Below are 17,112 nucleotides of genomic sequence, written 5' to 3'. Positions count from 1 at the left end.
GTGGGTGTGAATTCCCAGCATCAAACTCAAGTTGTTAGGCTGAACCCACTGGACCATCTCATTAACTAGCTTTAGGAGACATGGGGTAAGGAATCTATACAATTTAAAGGGAAGAGACTTGGGGGGGGGCGGGTAGAGGAGGATTTAGAATAAAATGGAACGACAATGTGTGAAGATGCCGTGGCAAAACCCATCCTGTGCATGCTAACATACAAGGTTAACCAAAAAGAAAAAATAACGCTTGGACATCAGGGCTGGTATGAATGATAGTTACCAAGTAGGAAAGCACATGAACTGACTAACTGTACTTACAGTTTTTGTTTGCCTGCATCACTGAATATACTCACTCAGTAACAAAGCATAACTCAAGTTACAGTTCAATCATCTATCTGTCTGTCGTCCGTCCATCCACTCACCTATCTATCTATCTATCTATCTATCTATCTATCTATCTATCTATCTATCATTTATCTATGTTTATGGAAGGTTCTATCTGCTGTTTGAATATAATAGCCATAACATCTACCAAGGACTTTTTACATTGTTGAGAAGTTATATACTCTGGAGTTTATCTAATGAAAGACATTTCTTGAATTCATCATGGTTCTAAAATGTGAGACATTATTAAAACTTAAAGAACATTTTGTATTATAAACTTTTTAACGCAATCAGAATGTATTTGAACTGCTTTATTAATGGTGCCCAACACGTATTTCTTAGCTGAGGCATTGGGATAGTTCAGGTAAATACAATAAATCCTTAACCAGTGTCTACTATGCTAAAAAACTGTGAAGTAGACATTGCAGAGATTTAAAGACTTGCTCATTAGAGAAGCTGCCATTGGAAATTATTCTAAATGCTGGAGGTTGAAGAGGAATGGAATGGTAAAGTATTTCCTCCTAGAGAAGCTTAGAATCTGGTGGGCATAAGGCAAGAGGCAGCACATGGCCTTCTATTTGATCTGCACAACTTGGATCTAGGGTGGAGGTACTATTTTCTTCATGCTCAGGTGAGGAAATGGAGGCTCAGATACCCAGGAAAGCTTGTTATCAGCCAGATCCTCCATTTAAGCTAAGACAACAATGAGTTTGGTCGTAGTCTTGTGCAACAACCGCAAACGCTAAGGCAGTGTAGCAGCTCACATAGCTAGTGACGTAGCACACCTACCTACTTTGGGATCCTATCCCCTCTTTTCCCTTAGGATTAGACAATCATTAAAAGAACCACAATGGGGGGGGGGATCTGGGTTGAAGATGATCAAAATACATTACATATGTTCATGGATTTTGTTTTGAAAAAAAACAGTGAAAGAATTTAAAAAGTGACAACAGAAATACGTGGCTTAACATGGAGCTTTCCTCACGGCACACCTATCATATACTTATCAGCACATAATGACACTCATACACGTGTGCAAATATACATACACTGAGCAGGGATGAATGTGTGTGCTTGCATGTGAAGGCAGAAATATCCCATCTGCAAATACAAGACTCCGGGGTTCTCTGGGGGCCAGTCCTCTCATTTATTGCGGGGAAGGGTAAAAAAAAACCCCTACGAAATGTCGTTAGAAATACATATGAAAGAATTCCAATCATCATAGTGCAGGGATGGAATCTTTGTGCTTTACAAACACAGCTTAGGTAGCTGGGTTGTGGCATCGTTGCGAAGAGTTTTTGGGAAATAGGAAGTTGGCTGTGGAAGACTGTGAATGCCAGGTAAGGAGTTTGTATTCAACCTAAATTGATAGTCTGGATGTCTGCTTCCGTCCCCGTCACCATGGAGAGACAGGGAGACCTGCCTCATCTGCACTGGTAAATGACTAAACAGAAGAGAAGTAATGGCTAACAGAGGAGCTGGGGAAGGGGAGGTAAAAAGAGGGTACTGGGTTGGAGATTGCAGAGGTAGAAATGAGGGTTGGGTCATCAGCTAATGGGGCTTGGAGCAAAACATACTTAGAGATTACTGTGTTGGAAAGGCTGGTGGTGATGAGAGACGGAAACCGGGAAACCCGTGTGTGAGGAAAGCAGGAGGGTGAAGAGAAAGTTGGCGGCACCCTGGAAAGTGGAGAGGTCTCCAAAGACCATAAGGGCTGTCACTCAAGTGCATTAACATGCCAAAAGAGCGATTAAGAACCAGTCCTAGGGCTGCGAGAGTCTCAAAGCCAAAGCAATTCACTAATCTTTTAATATGTAAATGATCTCTAATGAGGACTGAGGTTTATCCGGCAATAGAATTCAAAGCCTTTGGTTTGCCAAAATATTGCCAGGACATTTCAGAGGTGATAAATGGTTTTGTTTGTACGAGTATTAGCTGTTCCCCACCCCCAGTTGTCAAGGCTAATTGGGGCTCTAGCTCAGTTGTGACAAAAGCCACACGGTTTCAGAAAGTCTCTCTTTAAGTAAGCACAGGAGGAACGCCTTAGGCCAGATTCAATGGTTGCCTTTAGTCACCCTTTCTATGAGAGATCTGCGACCCATCACTAAGGTCAATATAATTCTCTAAGCCTACCTGGACAGGTATCTATTATCTAAAACGACAACAACAACAACAAAAAACAAGCAAACAAAAAACAACCAACTAATAATTACACATTTTCATTTTCTTAATGTTGATACATAATAAATGTCCTATTGATGTTGTATTAAGTGTGAAACACAATTATTGGTACTTTGCGATTATAAATTTGTTTTATTTTTTTTTTATAATACATGAAGTCCTTGTAGTTCCCATTCTAGAATACATGCACCTTTCTAGAATTACACTCCAGTTTTGGCTAAATGTGGCTCAAGGCTGGGGCTTATTCACAAATAGACAGAGAACATAAATTCCTTCCATTCAACTCTCACATCCAGCAGTTTAAATTAGAGGTAAATTGGTTGCAAAGACCACCCCCTTTTGCATATAATATGCTATTTTTTTCCCTAGAGTCCTGGGGTTGAATTCCTGATTGACTAAGTGGTCTGCCATTGATGCTCTAAAATCAGGTTTATTTCTTGCAAAATACGGGTAATCAAAAACACTTAGAAGACTAGCTGCATGGCTTGGCATCTAAAGATGGAGACTGCAAGCCAACAGACACCTCAGATTGAGAAAGATGAATATATTTAGCATATTTCAGTGTTTACTTGAAACCTGAGGAACTATATCAATAAAATCTGACGAAATAAAGCACTTCTGTACAGATTTTTTGCACTGACTGAGACAAAACCAAGGCAAATTAGTTAGCATTAATTTGCATTATATTTAAATGCGCAACATATTTAAAACTGTTAAATGTCAGCAAGAAGGAAAAGGAGTACACTGGCCACTTACATTGTGATAAGAGAAGGGTTGCCTACGAATGCTTTCTCAGGTATTGACCTGATGTTGTTGCTGTGGAATCCTCTAGAAGAAGAGAAGAATAATTATAAAAAGTCATGTGTGTGTGGGAGGATTACTTAATAGCTCTCTTTGCCCTACCAGGAACTATAATCAGCATCTCTAGTAACCAGAATACATGTTAACACCTCCCTGCATGGCGAAACATGTGTGTGTGTGTGTCCTCATTTACTACAGAGGAGCAAAGAAAATCACACGCTCTTATCTCCTAACGGTGCTTTATGGAAACAGGATATTACGTTATAAAAGGAAAATACTTTTGTTGCTATCCAGTAGAGGATTGTGGCACAACAGTTTGAGAGCGAGCTATCTTTGGAGAGAGGATTAAGGTGACTCTGTTTGAAGCCAGAGAAGGGAAAACTGATTTAAGCTGCCGTGAAGCAGAGATTTAAGGAAGCTCCTTACAAGGGAAATGTTTAGTGGATCGTGATAATAAATCAATTGCCCCTGCCGGGGCCAATACAATCTGAATGGCAGAGAGGCAGAGTCAAGGATTTTGGGGTTTTGTTTGACTGTGGCTGTATGAGGTACATGGAAGTTAGGAATGCCTTTCCTTGTCAATATCTACTCAGCTGATACACATGGGATTCTCTGAGGTGGAACCCGCAAAGGCTTTTTCCTCATAAACACACTACTCTATCTGTCTATCTGCTTTGTGGAAAAAACATCCCAGGCTTATATTGTTTTTCAAGAGCTAGATATTTGTCTTTTTAGATAAAAAGGAAAAGCTAATTAAAATTTATCATCTAAAACATGATATATACAACCAACGGTTGAAAATTAGTGTTTCTTTAGTGAAATTGTGCTTAGAAAATTAAGTAATGCTCATCCAGCATTAAAAATGCATGTAATAGAATATATGTGATGACATTTATTGCTATAAAGGGAAAATTTTTATTCATACAATTCTATATTTATGCAACTCAGAAATTTCTAGATTCATAGAATTAACAAATAGCTAAATTCTATTATAGTTCTATTACAAATATACAAAAATGTAACTGGTACTAGAATATATATCACTTAGGAAAAATGAAAGCATATGGGTTATATAGATATAAATGATGTGTTTTTATATATAAACAAGAGAGGCCTTTTATAAATTCAAAAAGTATGATTTTTTTTTTGCTTCTGGAACTCAATTAAAATATACTTCAAGTGCGCTAAGCCATTACTTGTATAAGCAAAAATTTCAGTCATTACACAAATAATCATGTTAATTTTAAAATAAATTTATAAAGAGTAAAAGTTCATTCATTAAACTTGCTTTAATACTTACAGTTCTTTAAGGTTGGAGAGTGTCTTGATTGCAGTGGGGAATTCATCGAGGTTATTATAATTTAAGTCTCTAGAAATGAGTAAATGGTGTTTTCAGCATTTCATCTAAAACTTCTATTTCCTCAGCGTACAAGTTAAGTATTCCAATGGACTCATGTCATAGATGGAAGCTCTTTTGCTTTCTCTTTCAAGACATGGTTTATTGGCTGGCTGCCAGCTAATACTTTAAAAACAATTTATTGTATTTAGCATGTGTGGGCACACATGCACTTGTATGTATGTGTGTATATGTGTGTTTGGATGTAGGAGCGTCAAGCAGGCTTGCAGAAGTAAGAACAATTTTGGAGAGCTACTTTTCTCCTTTCATTGGTAGGTTCCAGCGATGGAACTCAGCTAACCAACCGGCTGAGCTACAAGTGCTTTAACCTGCAGAACCATCTCTAGGGCTTTGACCACCAGTAGCCTGAAAACATCTGCATTACAATAATCATGACACCAACTAACAGAAATTTCAAGCTAAGGATCAAGGGTTGCGGGTCATTTAAAACAGGGAGGGACCTGCATCCGCTTTAACTTCCGAGGAGGGGCAATGCTTGCTGGGTGGGTTCTGACCTCTTCCTGATGGAGTTCTTCCCTGGATTCTGGTTCACAGAATTGCCAGTTGATGTTTCCACTCTTCAGTCCTGGGACCCTTTCTTGTTTCCTCCGTCCCGTTGAGGAAGTGGGACCTGAAAACTGCCCTGTTCATGGCTCCCGTGGAGAGCCTGTGTCCACCCACCCTGAAGACCAGGGCAAAATGTCTTTGGAAAGGTTTATGTGATACACAGGACTCTTAGCAAGGACATGTAGACTAGAGCTTCCCCAGGGTTGTACATGATCAACTCAAGTCCTGTGTTTGTCTTGGTCTGTGAGGCAAAGCTGTGTGTTATCCCTCATACAGAGAGATGGAAGGGTCGGAGAAACTCAAATCATTAATTTCTCTATTTGTAATGACACAAATGGCTTTTCAAGGCCATTACTCACAGATGTTTTATAGGCTTACTCCTTATACCTACAGCTTCAGATGAAAAAGAATTGCTGTCTGGTCCCCGGGAATAGTAGATTTCCCAAATGACACAGAAAACTCTTTTGGTAAGGCAATCAGATGTGGTTAGATCCTCCTCAGTAGAAAAGAATTGCCATTTAATTTTAAGAGAAAGATAATTTGACCGAGTTAGACATGAATCAAGATTCCTACTTGTCTGGCACAGCCATCCTTAAGCTATTCTGCAGGCAGGAAACTCATGTCTTTTGTGGACATAGATTTTCTTCCTGTGTTAAATCTCTCCAGATGCTCTGTTTTGATTAAACGAGGACTGGACCCTTATAAATTACTTGGTTTTCTAGTCAGGGAAAGGAAGAGGCTGGAAACAACCAATTTACTGATCCTCTGTAGCCCTGGGCAAAGTGGGGCCAGACAATAAGATTCACAGATTTTTGTCCTGAAATGTTTTACTTTGTGGTATTTGTATGTATTTTTCTGTAGGTCTGGTTCCTTACCCAGGACCAGGGACAGGAAAAGCACTTATGGAAACACCCAGTAAAGTTGATTTTTTTTTTGTTTGTTTTTGCTCCAATTGTTCTGTTAAAAGGGATGAGAAAGTGTCACTTAATGAGAGAGACGTTCTAACTTTTTCCTAGTGGCTGATAGAAACTGTTTTCCTGTGGCGTCAAGGATCTGCCTGAATGAGTTCCTCTTTGACATCCGTGGAGAAGTGGGGTGACCGTGTTCTGCGAGGAGAGTTATGGTTAGGAGAAGATCCAGGACACATGGTCTCTTGGGAAGCAGCTTGATCCAGAACTGGTTAGAAACTAAACTGACTATGGGTAAATTGTTGGTCTGCGTGCAAACGGACAATGTTCCCTAGGTCCTAGAAGACTTGATTTTATCATCGCAAGGCCTTGCGTAGTTTACTGTATTCCAGTATTAACTATGTCAAGTGACTTGAGGATATTCCTGCGTTTGTCCCCCTGCTCCACTTCCTACACTCAGAACTGTTGCTGGCTGCTCTCCATCCATACTGCACTTCGGTGACTCAGCAGGGCTTTGATGAGTTTGTTCTTGACCAGGAGGAGGCTTGTGCCTAGGTGGATGGTGAGATCATCTGCGTTGGCTCCGGGATCTAGGACATGGTCAGTTGACTGGACTCATTTTTATCAAAAGTACCAACGAAAACCTGAGTTAGTTTTTGTTTGTTTGTTTGTTTTTGAGATGGGGGTCTTGCGATGTCGACCCATGCTAGCTAGCCTCAGACTCCTGGGCTCGAGTGATGCTCTATCTCAGTCTTACAAATAGACTGAGACCGCAGGAGCCTGTCACTGTGTCCAGGGGAACCTCTGACCCATTCTTTGAAAGCAGTATCTGGAGATAATCATAGATTTCAGAATCAGACTAGAGAAAGAAGGAATCCCCAAAGAGGCTACAGGCTGAATACATACCCTTGGTAAAGCAACCCAGTGGAGCCTAAGAGAAGTTAGCTGCTCAATAAGATATTTGCCAAAGTTATTTGAACAAGGTCTATAAGTGATGTTATCCCTTGCATTGCTTCAGTAGGAACCACGTTCCTTATGAAGGGCCTGGATCTCAGCGTCTTTGTTTTCTCTTTCTGAAGAGGACCAAACTCATACACAAGTCATGATTAGTGTGTCTGACAAGAGGGATTGCTCCTTGGGTGGAGAATACACTGCTCCTAAGCAAACAGTCACTGCTCCTAAGAAGAACTCCTTTAGCTTTAATTATTCTCACTAATTTGCCGCTCTTCAGAGATTAAAATAGAATCTGAGTTTTATTGTTTAGCTCTGTGGGGTGCTTGTGTGTGTGTGTGTGTGTGTGTGTGTGTGTAAGATAAAACCTCTGTAAATATCTGCTTAAAGCTCGGGCAATTAACCAAATCAAACATCAAGTTTGCCTTTAAGGCTGTTTGGATTCCTTCAGAATATTCATGAAAACGCTGGAAAAAGGGAAACAAACGGAAGGTCAACTCACAAAGTCTCTAGGCTGTGGAGTCCGTCAAAGCATCTCTTTCCCAGGGAGTGGATTCTATTGTTATGGAGATGCCTGCAAGAGAGTGTTACCCGCAGTCAGGAACAGTCCTGAAGGAGGACCGCACAGAGAAAATCCAGGAAGAACATTCAGGATGCTTAAATCCAAAGAAAGGTGAAGAACGCATTAACGATAAGAAACGAACATTTTTTAGAAAGCCCCTCTGCTGCCTTCACTCATTCTGTAAATGCTTCTATGGCGTAGAATGTAAGATTAACTTCCATGTGTGTGCGTGCATGTGTGTGTGTGTGCGTGAGTGCGTGCGTGTGTGCCGGCAAGTGTGATTCATTTTGTTGTTGTTCTGTTTTCCAGTATGGTTTGCTCGTTGTGACTTAGGGGACACAGAGTGCTCAACAGAGTTACCGAGCATCACTGAGGGAGGTGATGGGATGGAGCAAGGACATGGATTAGGCATGTTCTGTGATGACTCCATTCCCAGGATTGGGCCACAGGTTCGTGAAGAAAGGGACAAGTGATTGGACTTTTACTGCTGCCCAAGATTAGTAATTTGGACAAACTATTAGTGTGTGCAATGATTATCTTAGGCTCAATTGATGAAGCTGGTCTGCCAGAGTCAATGAGAGCGATTGTGTACGCCACTGAAAAGCAGACTAACTCCCAAAGAGGTTTTGGAAAATGGGTTTAAGGGAGAGAGAGTTTTAAAAAAAATAGTGAAAGGGAAAAAAAAAACCAAAACAAACAAGCAAACAAAAAACAAAAGCCAGCTTCTTCAGGATCAGCGACGTCATATTTATGTAAGGAATTCAGAGAGGAAATTTGTTGATATCCTGTTAAATTTCTTTTCTCCCCAAACTAAGGTCTTACTTATAATAAATACAATTTGGGTTTCAGGCGAGATATCTGTGACATCTTTTCAGGATCTTTTTTATATGCAGCAGACGAGAGAGGGGATGGGGAGAATTTAAAAATAAAAAGATAAATAAGAGCCCTCATAGGAATACATGCTATAAAAGAAGAGACAGGTAATCAACCACAGTGATGAAGTGGGCTGGTGAAGACAGAAGAGAGTCAGTGGGCGGCGCGCGTGTGTGCGTGTGTGCGCGTGCACACCTGTGCGTGTGCAAAAGAAGCTCCTCTCTGTGCTCCCCAGTAAGGTTTGTGTCACAAATGACTGCCCAGCCTGTGGTGTTACAGCCGATGGCAGTGGGACCTAGTGGAAGGAAGCTAGGTCACCGAACCTTGTCCTCGAAGGAACTGTGAGGTCCCTAGCGCTTCCTGTCTCATTGTATGCTCCTAGCAGCTGTGAACTGAGCAACTTTGGTCTACCGCGTACAACCAGTCACAGTGCTCTGCTTCACTGCAGGCCCAAAGCAAGGGGACTGGGGACTGAAGTCGCTGAAACTCTAAGTTCAAAGTGCCTTTCCTTCAAGTAGCTAATCTTTTCCTTCCTTCCTTTCTTCTTTCCTTCCTCCTCCCTCCCTCCGTTCTCCCTTTCCTCCAGTTCCTCATCTCCCTGAGATGGGAGGGAGGCAGCCATAGTGGTACATGCCTAGGAGCCTAACACGTGGGGGCGGTGTGTGTGTGTGTGTGTGTGTGTGTGTGTGTGTGTGTGTGTGTAGGCAGGAGGATCGGGACTGTAAGGCCATCCTCCACAGCACAAGAAGTTCAAGGCCAGTCTTCCCGAAAACAGGTTTCAAAAATCAAAAGCAAACCCAAAGAAATCTGGATCTCAAAGAGAAAAAAAGCTAAAAAGTACAGCCTTGCTGTCAAGAGACAATGTTCCTATTTCTCCTCCCTCCCTTTATCTCTCTTTCTTTTCTTTTCCTGTCTTTTTCTGTCTTTTTTCATCAGTATTAGGGCTCAAACCCAGGTACTGGTTGATGCTAGACACTGGGCTATATTCCCAGTTTGGGAATGATCTGTCTTCTTTTTCTTTAACAACAACAACAACAACAAGACAGCAAGTGTTGCTCACTGATCAAGTATTAATACTTGTTTAGGTAGCATCTGTGATGCCTGGTTCCACCCCTAGAATTGCAAAAAAAAAATCCTATTAATATGTATATTGTTAATAACCAAATTATCTTTCAATAAAATTTTTTCGTTATCTTTGTGATGATTTCTTTGAAAATGTACAATGGGTTTAAGGTAGAGAGGTGCTATTTGATCTCTGCATGCCCAGCAATGTTTATCACTATCTGATAAATGTTGTAAGTCATTCATTCACACGGAAAATTCATAAGTCATTTTAGACAGGGTCTCAAGAGAGGGTCTCAGTTTTTTCCTCCTTAAAATGCCTCCATTCAAATTTTGAGCTCCAACACTTTAAGATCTCAGAGGGAATTTAGAAACCGTCAAAACAGAGAGCAAAATCAATAAAAACTCACAGCACAACCAGACTGGAGAGGTTTCCAAAGGCCAGGTCTGGTATGTGGTGTATTTTGTTCAGGGCCAAGGTCATGGCTTGCAGCGCCGACAAACTTCTGAAAGCCTGGACGGGGACTTCCGTCAGAGCGTTGTCGTCCAGCCACAGGTGCCTCAGGGAGTGCAGGCCGCTGAAACAGCTGGGCGGCACGTAGCTGATGTGGTTGGCATCCAGACGTCTGGAAGAAAGCAAGCCAGAATGGGAAACAGCGAAGCCAGGCAGAGCAATGGCCTTCACCGGAAGACCTTGGGAGCACTCAGCCACAGCGAAGCAGTCTGGGGAGCTCCAGACCCCAGACAAACTGGACCGGTTCCCTCTTTTGATCAGTCCTCTTCATTCTGGTTAGAGCCTTAAGCCCTCCTTAAGGTGCTCTCACTCTCCTCCAGCTTGCGGGCAGCCTGCTTTCACGCATGGAAGGGCCTCTCTGAGGTGTAAAATTTCATCCGGTTCGGACACTTACGAGGCAGACATTCTCTCACCTCGTTCCCACCCCAAGCCAAATGAGCGACTTTGTGATCCCAGGCTGTTTGGAACATACTAAGCAGTAATCGCCTAGTTTGATCCTAAACGCTAGGAAAAGATTGCTTCAGGGTTTGAAGAGACTCAGTTAAGATAGAAATATCGTTAGCTATGCCTCTGGGAAGAGCGTCAAAACTGCTGGCTGTCTGGCTTAACCTAACCACTTGCCTTGGGCAGATACTTGTTTTTCTGACATTTTAAGACGAATAATAAAATTAGCAGCTGCCTAACTCTTGTTTCCTTTTTCCACTTTTTTCTTTTCTTTCTTTTTTTTTTTAAGTGGGGGAAACAGTTCTAAAAATAGGTCAGATTAATAAGCTGCTGTTGCCTCTGAGCCAGCAGGAGCACAGTACAATTGTTTTGTCATAATTCAAGACAAACGGTAGCTCTAATTAAAGTGGCCTAGTGTTTTGAGGTATTTCCCATTTTCTTTCTTTTTTTTTTTTTTTTGGTGAGGTTCATGAACAGTGGAACTACTATCAATCAGGTTATGTTTCCAAAACAGCCCTTACTCATTTTTTAAAGACTTGCATTTGCTTGCAGTTTCAAAACTAGAATTAACAAAACAAAACAAAACCTGAAGGCTAGCATTTTATGAAGGATTGGAAAATCATGATAGGATTAAAAAAATGTTTTGGAAGCATTTAAGACTAAGCAGATACAGGAAGAACATGAGAATTGCAAAAAAAGAAAAAATAATCCCCTGCAAACCAAATTTAAAGAGTTCAGAAATAGAGAAAGCCCTCTGCGGTAGGAAGATAATCTCTCTGGAAGGCGGCTTTCCTCACTTTTGGCCACATACATCATTCTAGTCATCCCCCAGTTCCTACTTCTATCCCATGAATAGGAACAAGTGACCCCTGATGGGCTTCGAGCCAAGTTGCAGTAATAATTGAGGTAAGGTCACTTGGAACAAATGTAGGAGTTGGCTGTCTTTGCTAAAACTCCCTCACTTTTCTAGTAGACCAGCCATGATTGTAAGGGCGGAAGCAGGGTCTCCCAACACGGCAGGGTTCTGTCCACAAATGAACTGGAAACGCTTGAGAAGCATCAGCGATGTGCCCGTCATAGGGTCCTGTTTTGGCATTTTTGCTCCTTGGGGGTCCGCCACCCAGCTCCCAAATAAATCACACACAGAGTTTTATTATTACTTATGAATGCCTGGCTTTAGCTTGGCTTATTTCTAGCCAGATTTTTTTTCTTTTTAACTTAAGTTATCATCATCTACCTTTTGCCTCTGGGCTTTTATCTTTCTCTGTTCTGTATATCTTACTTTTCCCTTACTCCATGACTGGCCCCTAGTGTCCTCCTTATTCTTCTTGCTTCTTGATCTCTCTTTTTTTTCTCTTTTTCTTCTATTTATTCTCTTTGCCCACCAGCTCTGCCTCTCCTTTCTCCTGCCTCACTATTGGCTGTTTAGCTCTTTATTAGACCAATCAGGAGTTTTAGACAGGCAAAGTAACACAGCTTCACAGAGTAAAACAAATGCAACATAAAAGAATGAAACACATCTTTGCATCTTTACAACAAATGATCCACATCATAAACAATGTAACACATCTCAAACTACTATTCCACAACAGGGTACGGTACAGTCTCCTCAAGGACAAGGAGGTAATCAACTCTATTTGGCTAGAAGTAAGGCCCTTGTTTATACCAGGTGTAACTAATGTCTTAGCTGTAGCTCTTCAATTGTACCCCTCTATATAGTGTAGGCTTCTTTGTCTTGGTAAGTGTATCATCCTTTTTACATAGGCATTGGCACTGCAAGTAGCTCCTAAGAGCCTTGAAAATACCAGACCTCCAAGTTCAGTGCAATGTTGGGGAATCGTAGGAAAGGGTTTTTCAGCAATGGAATCATGGGCTTTTCTTCTTGGATATCTGAAGTTGCGACCAGCGAGAAGTGGCCTGATATCAGTTCCCTATGTGAATACACCCACTGTATATGGATGAATTCATGTATGTACACATGAATACATTCCTTGGAGGCAGGGATCTTCTGAGAAGCATCTTTTTCCCTTCCCAGGAAGATTAAAATCTGGTCACGCCATTATACAGTTTTCTGTCTGAAATAAACGAGTCCGAATACTCAGTGTCTTCACATTTAAAATATCAATGAATACCCCCAGACCTACTAGCTCTTAACACTGATTTTAGGTGTCCCGAGACAGCACTGGAATGCCGTTCTATGATACCGTTCCATCTTCTAAGAAACTCCCCATAAAAGAGTGTTATTGGGTAGTAGCATGGACATGACAGAGGTACTTTCTACACATGCATGAAAGTGTCATAATAAAACCCATTATTTTATAAATCAATACATGCAAATAAAATATATAGAAAAGGAAATTTCCCCCAAAAATGTTCCTAAATGTAGTGTTTCAGAATTTGTATCTGCCTGGCCTCAGTAATTCCAGCTTAATCCAGATAAGAGTTTATTGTTTTATACTCCAGGGTATTGTTTGACTTAGTTTTCCCTTTCCTGCATTATTGAAGTATATTAGACAAATAAAAATTGTATATATTTACAGGGGTCATTGTAATGTTTTATTACAAGTATATAATGTAAAGTGATTAAAAAAACTTATTAACATATTTCTTTCCATACTTCCTTTTCTTTTGTGGTAAGCACATTTAGGATGTAATTCCTTAGCAGTTTCCAAGTATACATTATTGTTAATTGTAGTCACCATGCAGTAGACTGGGTCGCCATAACTTACTCGTGCCAAGGCCCTTTGTCTTTTACCCAGCCTTTCCCCATTCTTGCCATCAACCTCCAGGTCCCTGACAACCATCATTTTGCTCTCTTCTTGATATCTGATTTAATTTTAAATTACCCCAAGGCTAAACTAGAGAATGGAATTAATTATCTATTCTCTTCACAGGTGGTCTTTATAGAACAAGTTTAAGACCCGAGGGGCACAAGTTATGCCTACTCGGTGAGTCAGCAGTGGGGCCATACTGTGCCAAGTTGGTTTCTTGGGGCAAGTGGACATTTTTTTTTTTTATCTAGATGATGGAAAAGTGCAACATTTAAGCAGAGAGGTATAAGGGAAATGTCATTGTTCAGTGCAAGAAAGAAAATTGGGGATGGTGAATACGTCAGTGGTTAAGACTCTTGCTGAAAGGCCATGAAACAGACCAGAGTCCAGACCCCAGCATCCACCTAATAATGTGCTCACCCTGCAAAGACCTGGTCTATAACTGCAGTGCCAATGTATTCAAAGTCCCCTTCTGTGTGGCCAGGGATGAGTTAGCAGACCTCACCTTTAGCATCTGTCAAATGGGGACTAACTTCTCTCATAGGGTTGTTTGATGATAATGGACGTAGCATAACAGGACTTTGCAAATATAAAACACCTTGATAAGGTTAAAATACTCTTATTTTAGCATGGATAGTGTGGTTTTGTCTTTTGACTACTCAAACATTCAGGGGACAAGAAGAGGTAAACTCAGATTCTGTTTCGGTGAATGTCAATTAAAAACAGTGCTAGATTGTCAGGAAATTTCTGTCCTGAGAGGCACAGGCTGAATTTCATATCTCATATCTGAGATAACTAGAAGGTCCACAACTATGATTGGTAGAAGTCTTCCTTACTTCTCAGTCTTCTGTGTTTATTTATGTGTATATATTTGTGTTGGTGTGTGTATATGTGTGTTGGTGCAGCATGTGTTACATGATGTGTATAGGTTGGAGGACAGATTGTAGGAGTCAGTTATTTTTTTATACCCTATGGGTCCTGGGTATCAAACTCAGGGCATCACGCTTGGCAGCAAGCATCTTTTCTCTCTGAGCCACCTTGTTGGCCCCTGTTTTTCAGACTTTAGCAGTATTGTTTTATCAATGTAACCCACATATACATACACACACATATAAACATACATGCATATATATATACATATACATATATATGAGTGTACACACAGACAATTATGTCATTGGGTTTATGATGTATCACTGAATATAACATCTTCATTTTAGAGGCATAGGACAAATGATGATGTGTAATAGATGGTGAATTCTCGAGAAAGTTTTAGTAATGATCTTGGCATTGTGCATCCATCAAAATGTAACAAAGGCAGCAGAGAACTCACATGCAGTTATGCATAGCAGAGTGAACTATTTAAAAAAGCAGTAGTAATGGCCTTGCTTCTGCTTTAAACTCAGACAAAGCCTCTTCATTATGGTCTTGAAATATAATCTGAAAGGTGAGCATATGGGAAGTGGATTCTACTTTATGCTCCTTATATGTCTTGTTTATGGTGAAAGTGTAGATTTTATTTAAAAATAATAAAACATGTGTGTGTGCGTGAATGTCACATGGATATGAGTGCAAAAGACAGCCAGAAAAGGGTGTTGTATTTCATGGAGCTGAAGGTACGGGCAGTTGTTGGCTGTCTATTGTGGATGTCTGGAACTGAACTCATGCCCACTGGAAGAGTCAAGTGCTCTTTTTTTTTTTGTTTTTTTTTTTTTCGAGACAGGGTTTCTCTGTGGCTTTGGATCCTGTCTTGGAACTAGCTCTGTAGACCAGGCTGGTCTCAAACTCACAGAGATCCGCCTGCCTCTGCCTCCCGAGTGCTGGGATTAAAGGCGGAGTCAAGTGCTCTTAACTGCTGACTCATCTCTCCATTTTTTTTTAACTCTCACTTCTTTTATCATCAGCAACAATGTATACAATGGCCATATGGAAAATTGGAAGGCATACTGAATTAGAAGAACAAGTAAAGCTAAGGTGGAAAGGTGCTTGCCTGCACATGGCCCTGAGGTCCATTGCTAGCATCACAAAAACCAAACAAGCTGGCAAGTAGTTGACCAACCCACCAACTTGTCAACCAGGTCACCAACCAACAAACTAACCAACCAGCTAATCACCACCCAATCAACCAGATAACCACCAATCAACCAACTAATCAATCAGTCAACCAGCTAACCACCAAGCAATCAACTACTCAACAGTCCACCAAGCAAGCCAGCAACCAACAAATTTAAGTCAAGAGCCCATCCCTCATCAATTCTGAAATGTTGGGACATGCTGATTAATATCTCTTTGGATAAGTCTTCACATTTATAAGACAGAATTACAATATGTCACAGGATGACTGTGGGAATTAAGTGGAAATGTTTCAAAAGCCTATAAACTTTAATATTTAAGGGTAATCTTTAGATTTGTGAATAGTGTCATTTTTCTCCCTATAGAAGTCTATTTTTCTTGCAATTCCTTAATCCACTGTAATTTCACACTTTTCTGTAGGTGAGCGCCATGTTTTTGTTGTGTGGATGGACAGAACTGGAGACTCTCTTACCCATCACAGACCCCTCAGACTGTGCTTTGGTAGTTATGCTGCATGCGTAGCTGTCGGTGATATCAAGCCTTCCATCACAGAGAGCAAGAGATGCCAAGTGGCAACTATGGAATTCGACTAAGGAAAACAGTATCACATAGTGCAAGAACAGAATCCTTTTGCACATAAGTCTCTGCAAAGTCTCTTGGAATGAAGTGACTTTGAATGAAGATACATGGTCTTGTCATGACACTTGGGCATATGTTGAAATAACTCAGTTTCTGGAGGAAGGAATGGAGGTTGGGGAGTTTCAAGGTTGCCAAAGAGATTGAGCAGCTCAGGCTTGGCAGCCAGAGTGACTGCCTATTGAGCGATTTGTGGTACCTTTCCCCACTCTCACTTGGTCAAGATCATCCAATTCACCCTGGTGGGTTTCAAGCACTTTGAGTCTGGATAGCCTAACTTTCAGAAGACTTCTGGACCATCTGCCTGGAGAAATATCTAATCCTCTCTATCTTCAGTCCTTAGATGGGGATGTACTGTCCAGTGTCCGCTCTGACAGCAATGCATAGGAGAACTAGGGAGCGCTAACAGCTTGTTAACTAAGCTGGAGGACTTGGTGATTCATCAGTGTAGCTAGAAAGTTATAGTGTTTCAGCTTTCTCATCAGGACAACTGGGTTGAGAGAGATCACATGACAGCATGGGTGAATGCCACTCTGTGTTACATAAAATAAAAACAAAATAGAATTAAACGTGAGTGCAATTCTGGAATAGCTTGTGTTCTAGGTAGCAAAGCTACATGGTATCAAGCAAAATGTTCGTCTTTTCTTACTAGCAATGGCGAAAACACTCTTTTACTTCCTGTGTGAAGTTTTAATCTTCATGCTTTTATGCATAAGACATTAACTGCTCAAATTTCCTCTCTTTAAGAGAAACATTTTGTGAATCTGTTCTATTCTTCTGAAAGGAGCCATTGATTTATAAGTAGCATTACAGTAGGGATTAGAGACACCATGAGATCACTGTTGCTGTTGTTAGTCTTGAAAATGGTCCTTTATCTATCTTCCACGTGACACCTTGCCAACATATCATATAAGCTTGTATCTTTGTTTGAGAATGTCTTTGATGAGCCATTAACTACAAGGAAGAAAGCGTTAGTCAAAAGATAAGCCATTGAT

At 40.8% G+C, this 17,112-nt stretch overlaps 1 protein-coding gene across 1 annotated transcript in view; it reads right to left on the bottom strand.

Annotated features, from left to right (window-relative positions):
* Positions 1-17,112, bottom strand: part of Lgr5 (leucine rich repeat containing G protein-coupled receptor 5) — a 130,312-nt gene that overhangs the window by 17,510 nt on the left and 95,690 nt on the right. The window contains exons 5-8 of the mRNA XM_005358047.3: positions 10,090-10,305; positions 7,685-7,756; positions 4,661-4,729; positions 3,316-3,387 (exon numbers count right to left, since the gene is read on the bottom strand). Coding sequence (XP_005358104.1) covers positions 3,316-3,387; positions 4,661-4,729; positions 7,685-7,756; positions 10,090-10,305 — 429 coding nt within the window. The remainder of the gene's footprint in view (positions 1-3,315; positions 3,388-4,660; positions 4,730-7,684; positions 7,757-10,089; positions 10,306-17,112) is intronic.

The sequence above is a fragment of the Microtus ochrogaster genome, chromosome 24 (genome assembly GCF_000317375.1).
Source record: "Microtus ochrogaster isolate Prairie Vole_2 chromosome 24, MicOch1.0, whole genome shotgun sequence".
Taxonomy (NCBI): Eukaryota; Metazoa; Chordata; class Mammalia; order Rodentia; family Cricetidae; genus Microtus; species Microtus ochrogaster.
The sequence above is the reverse complement of the archived record's forward strand: the minus strand, read 5'-3'. Positions and strand labels throughout refer to the sequence as shown.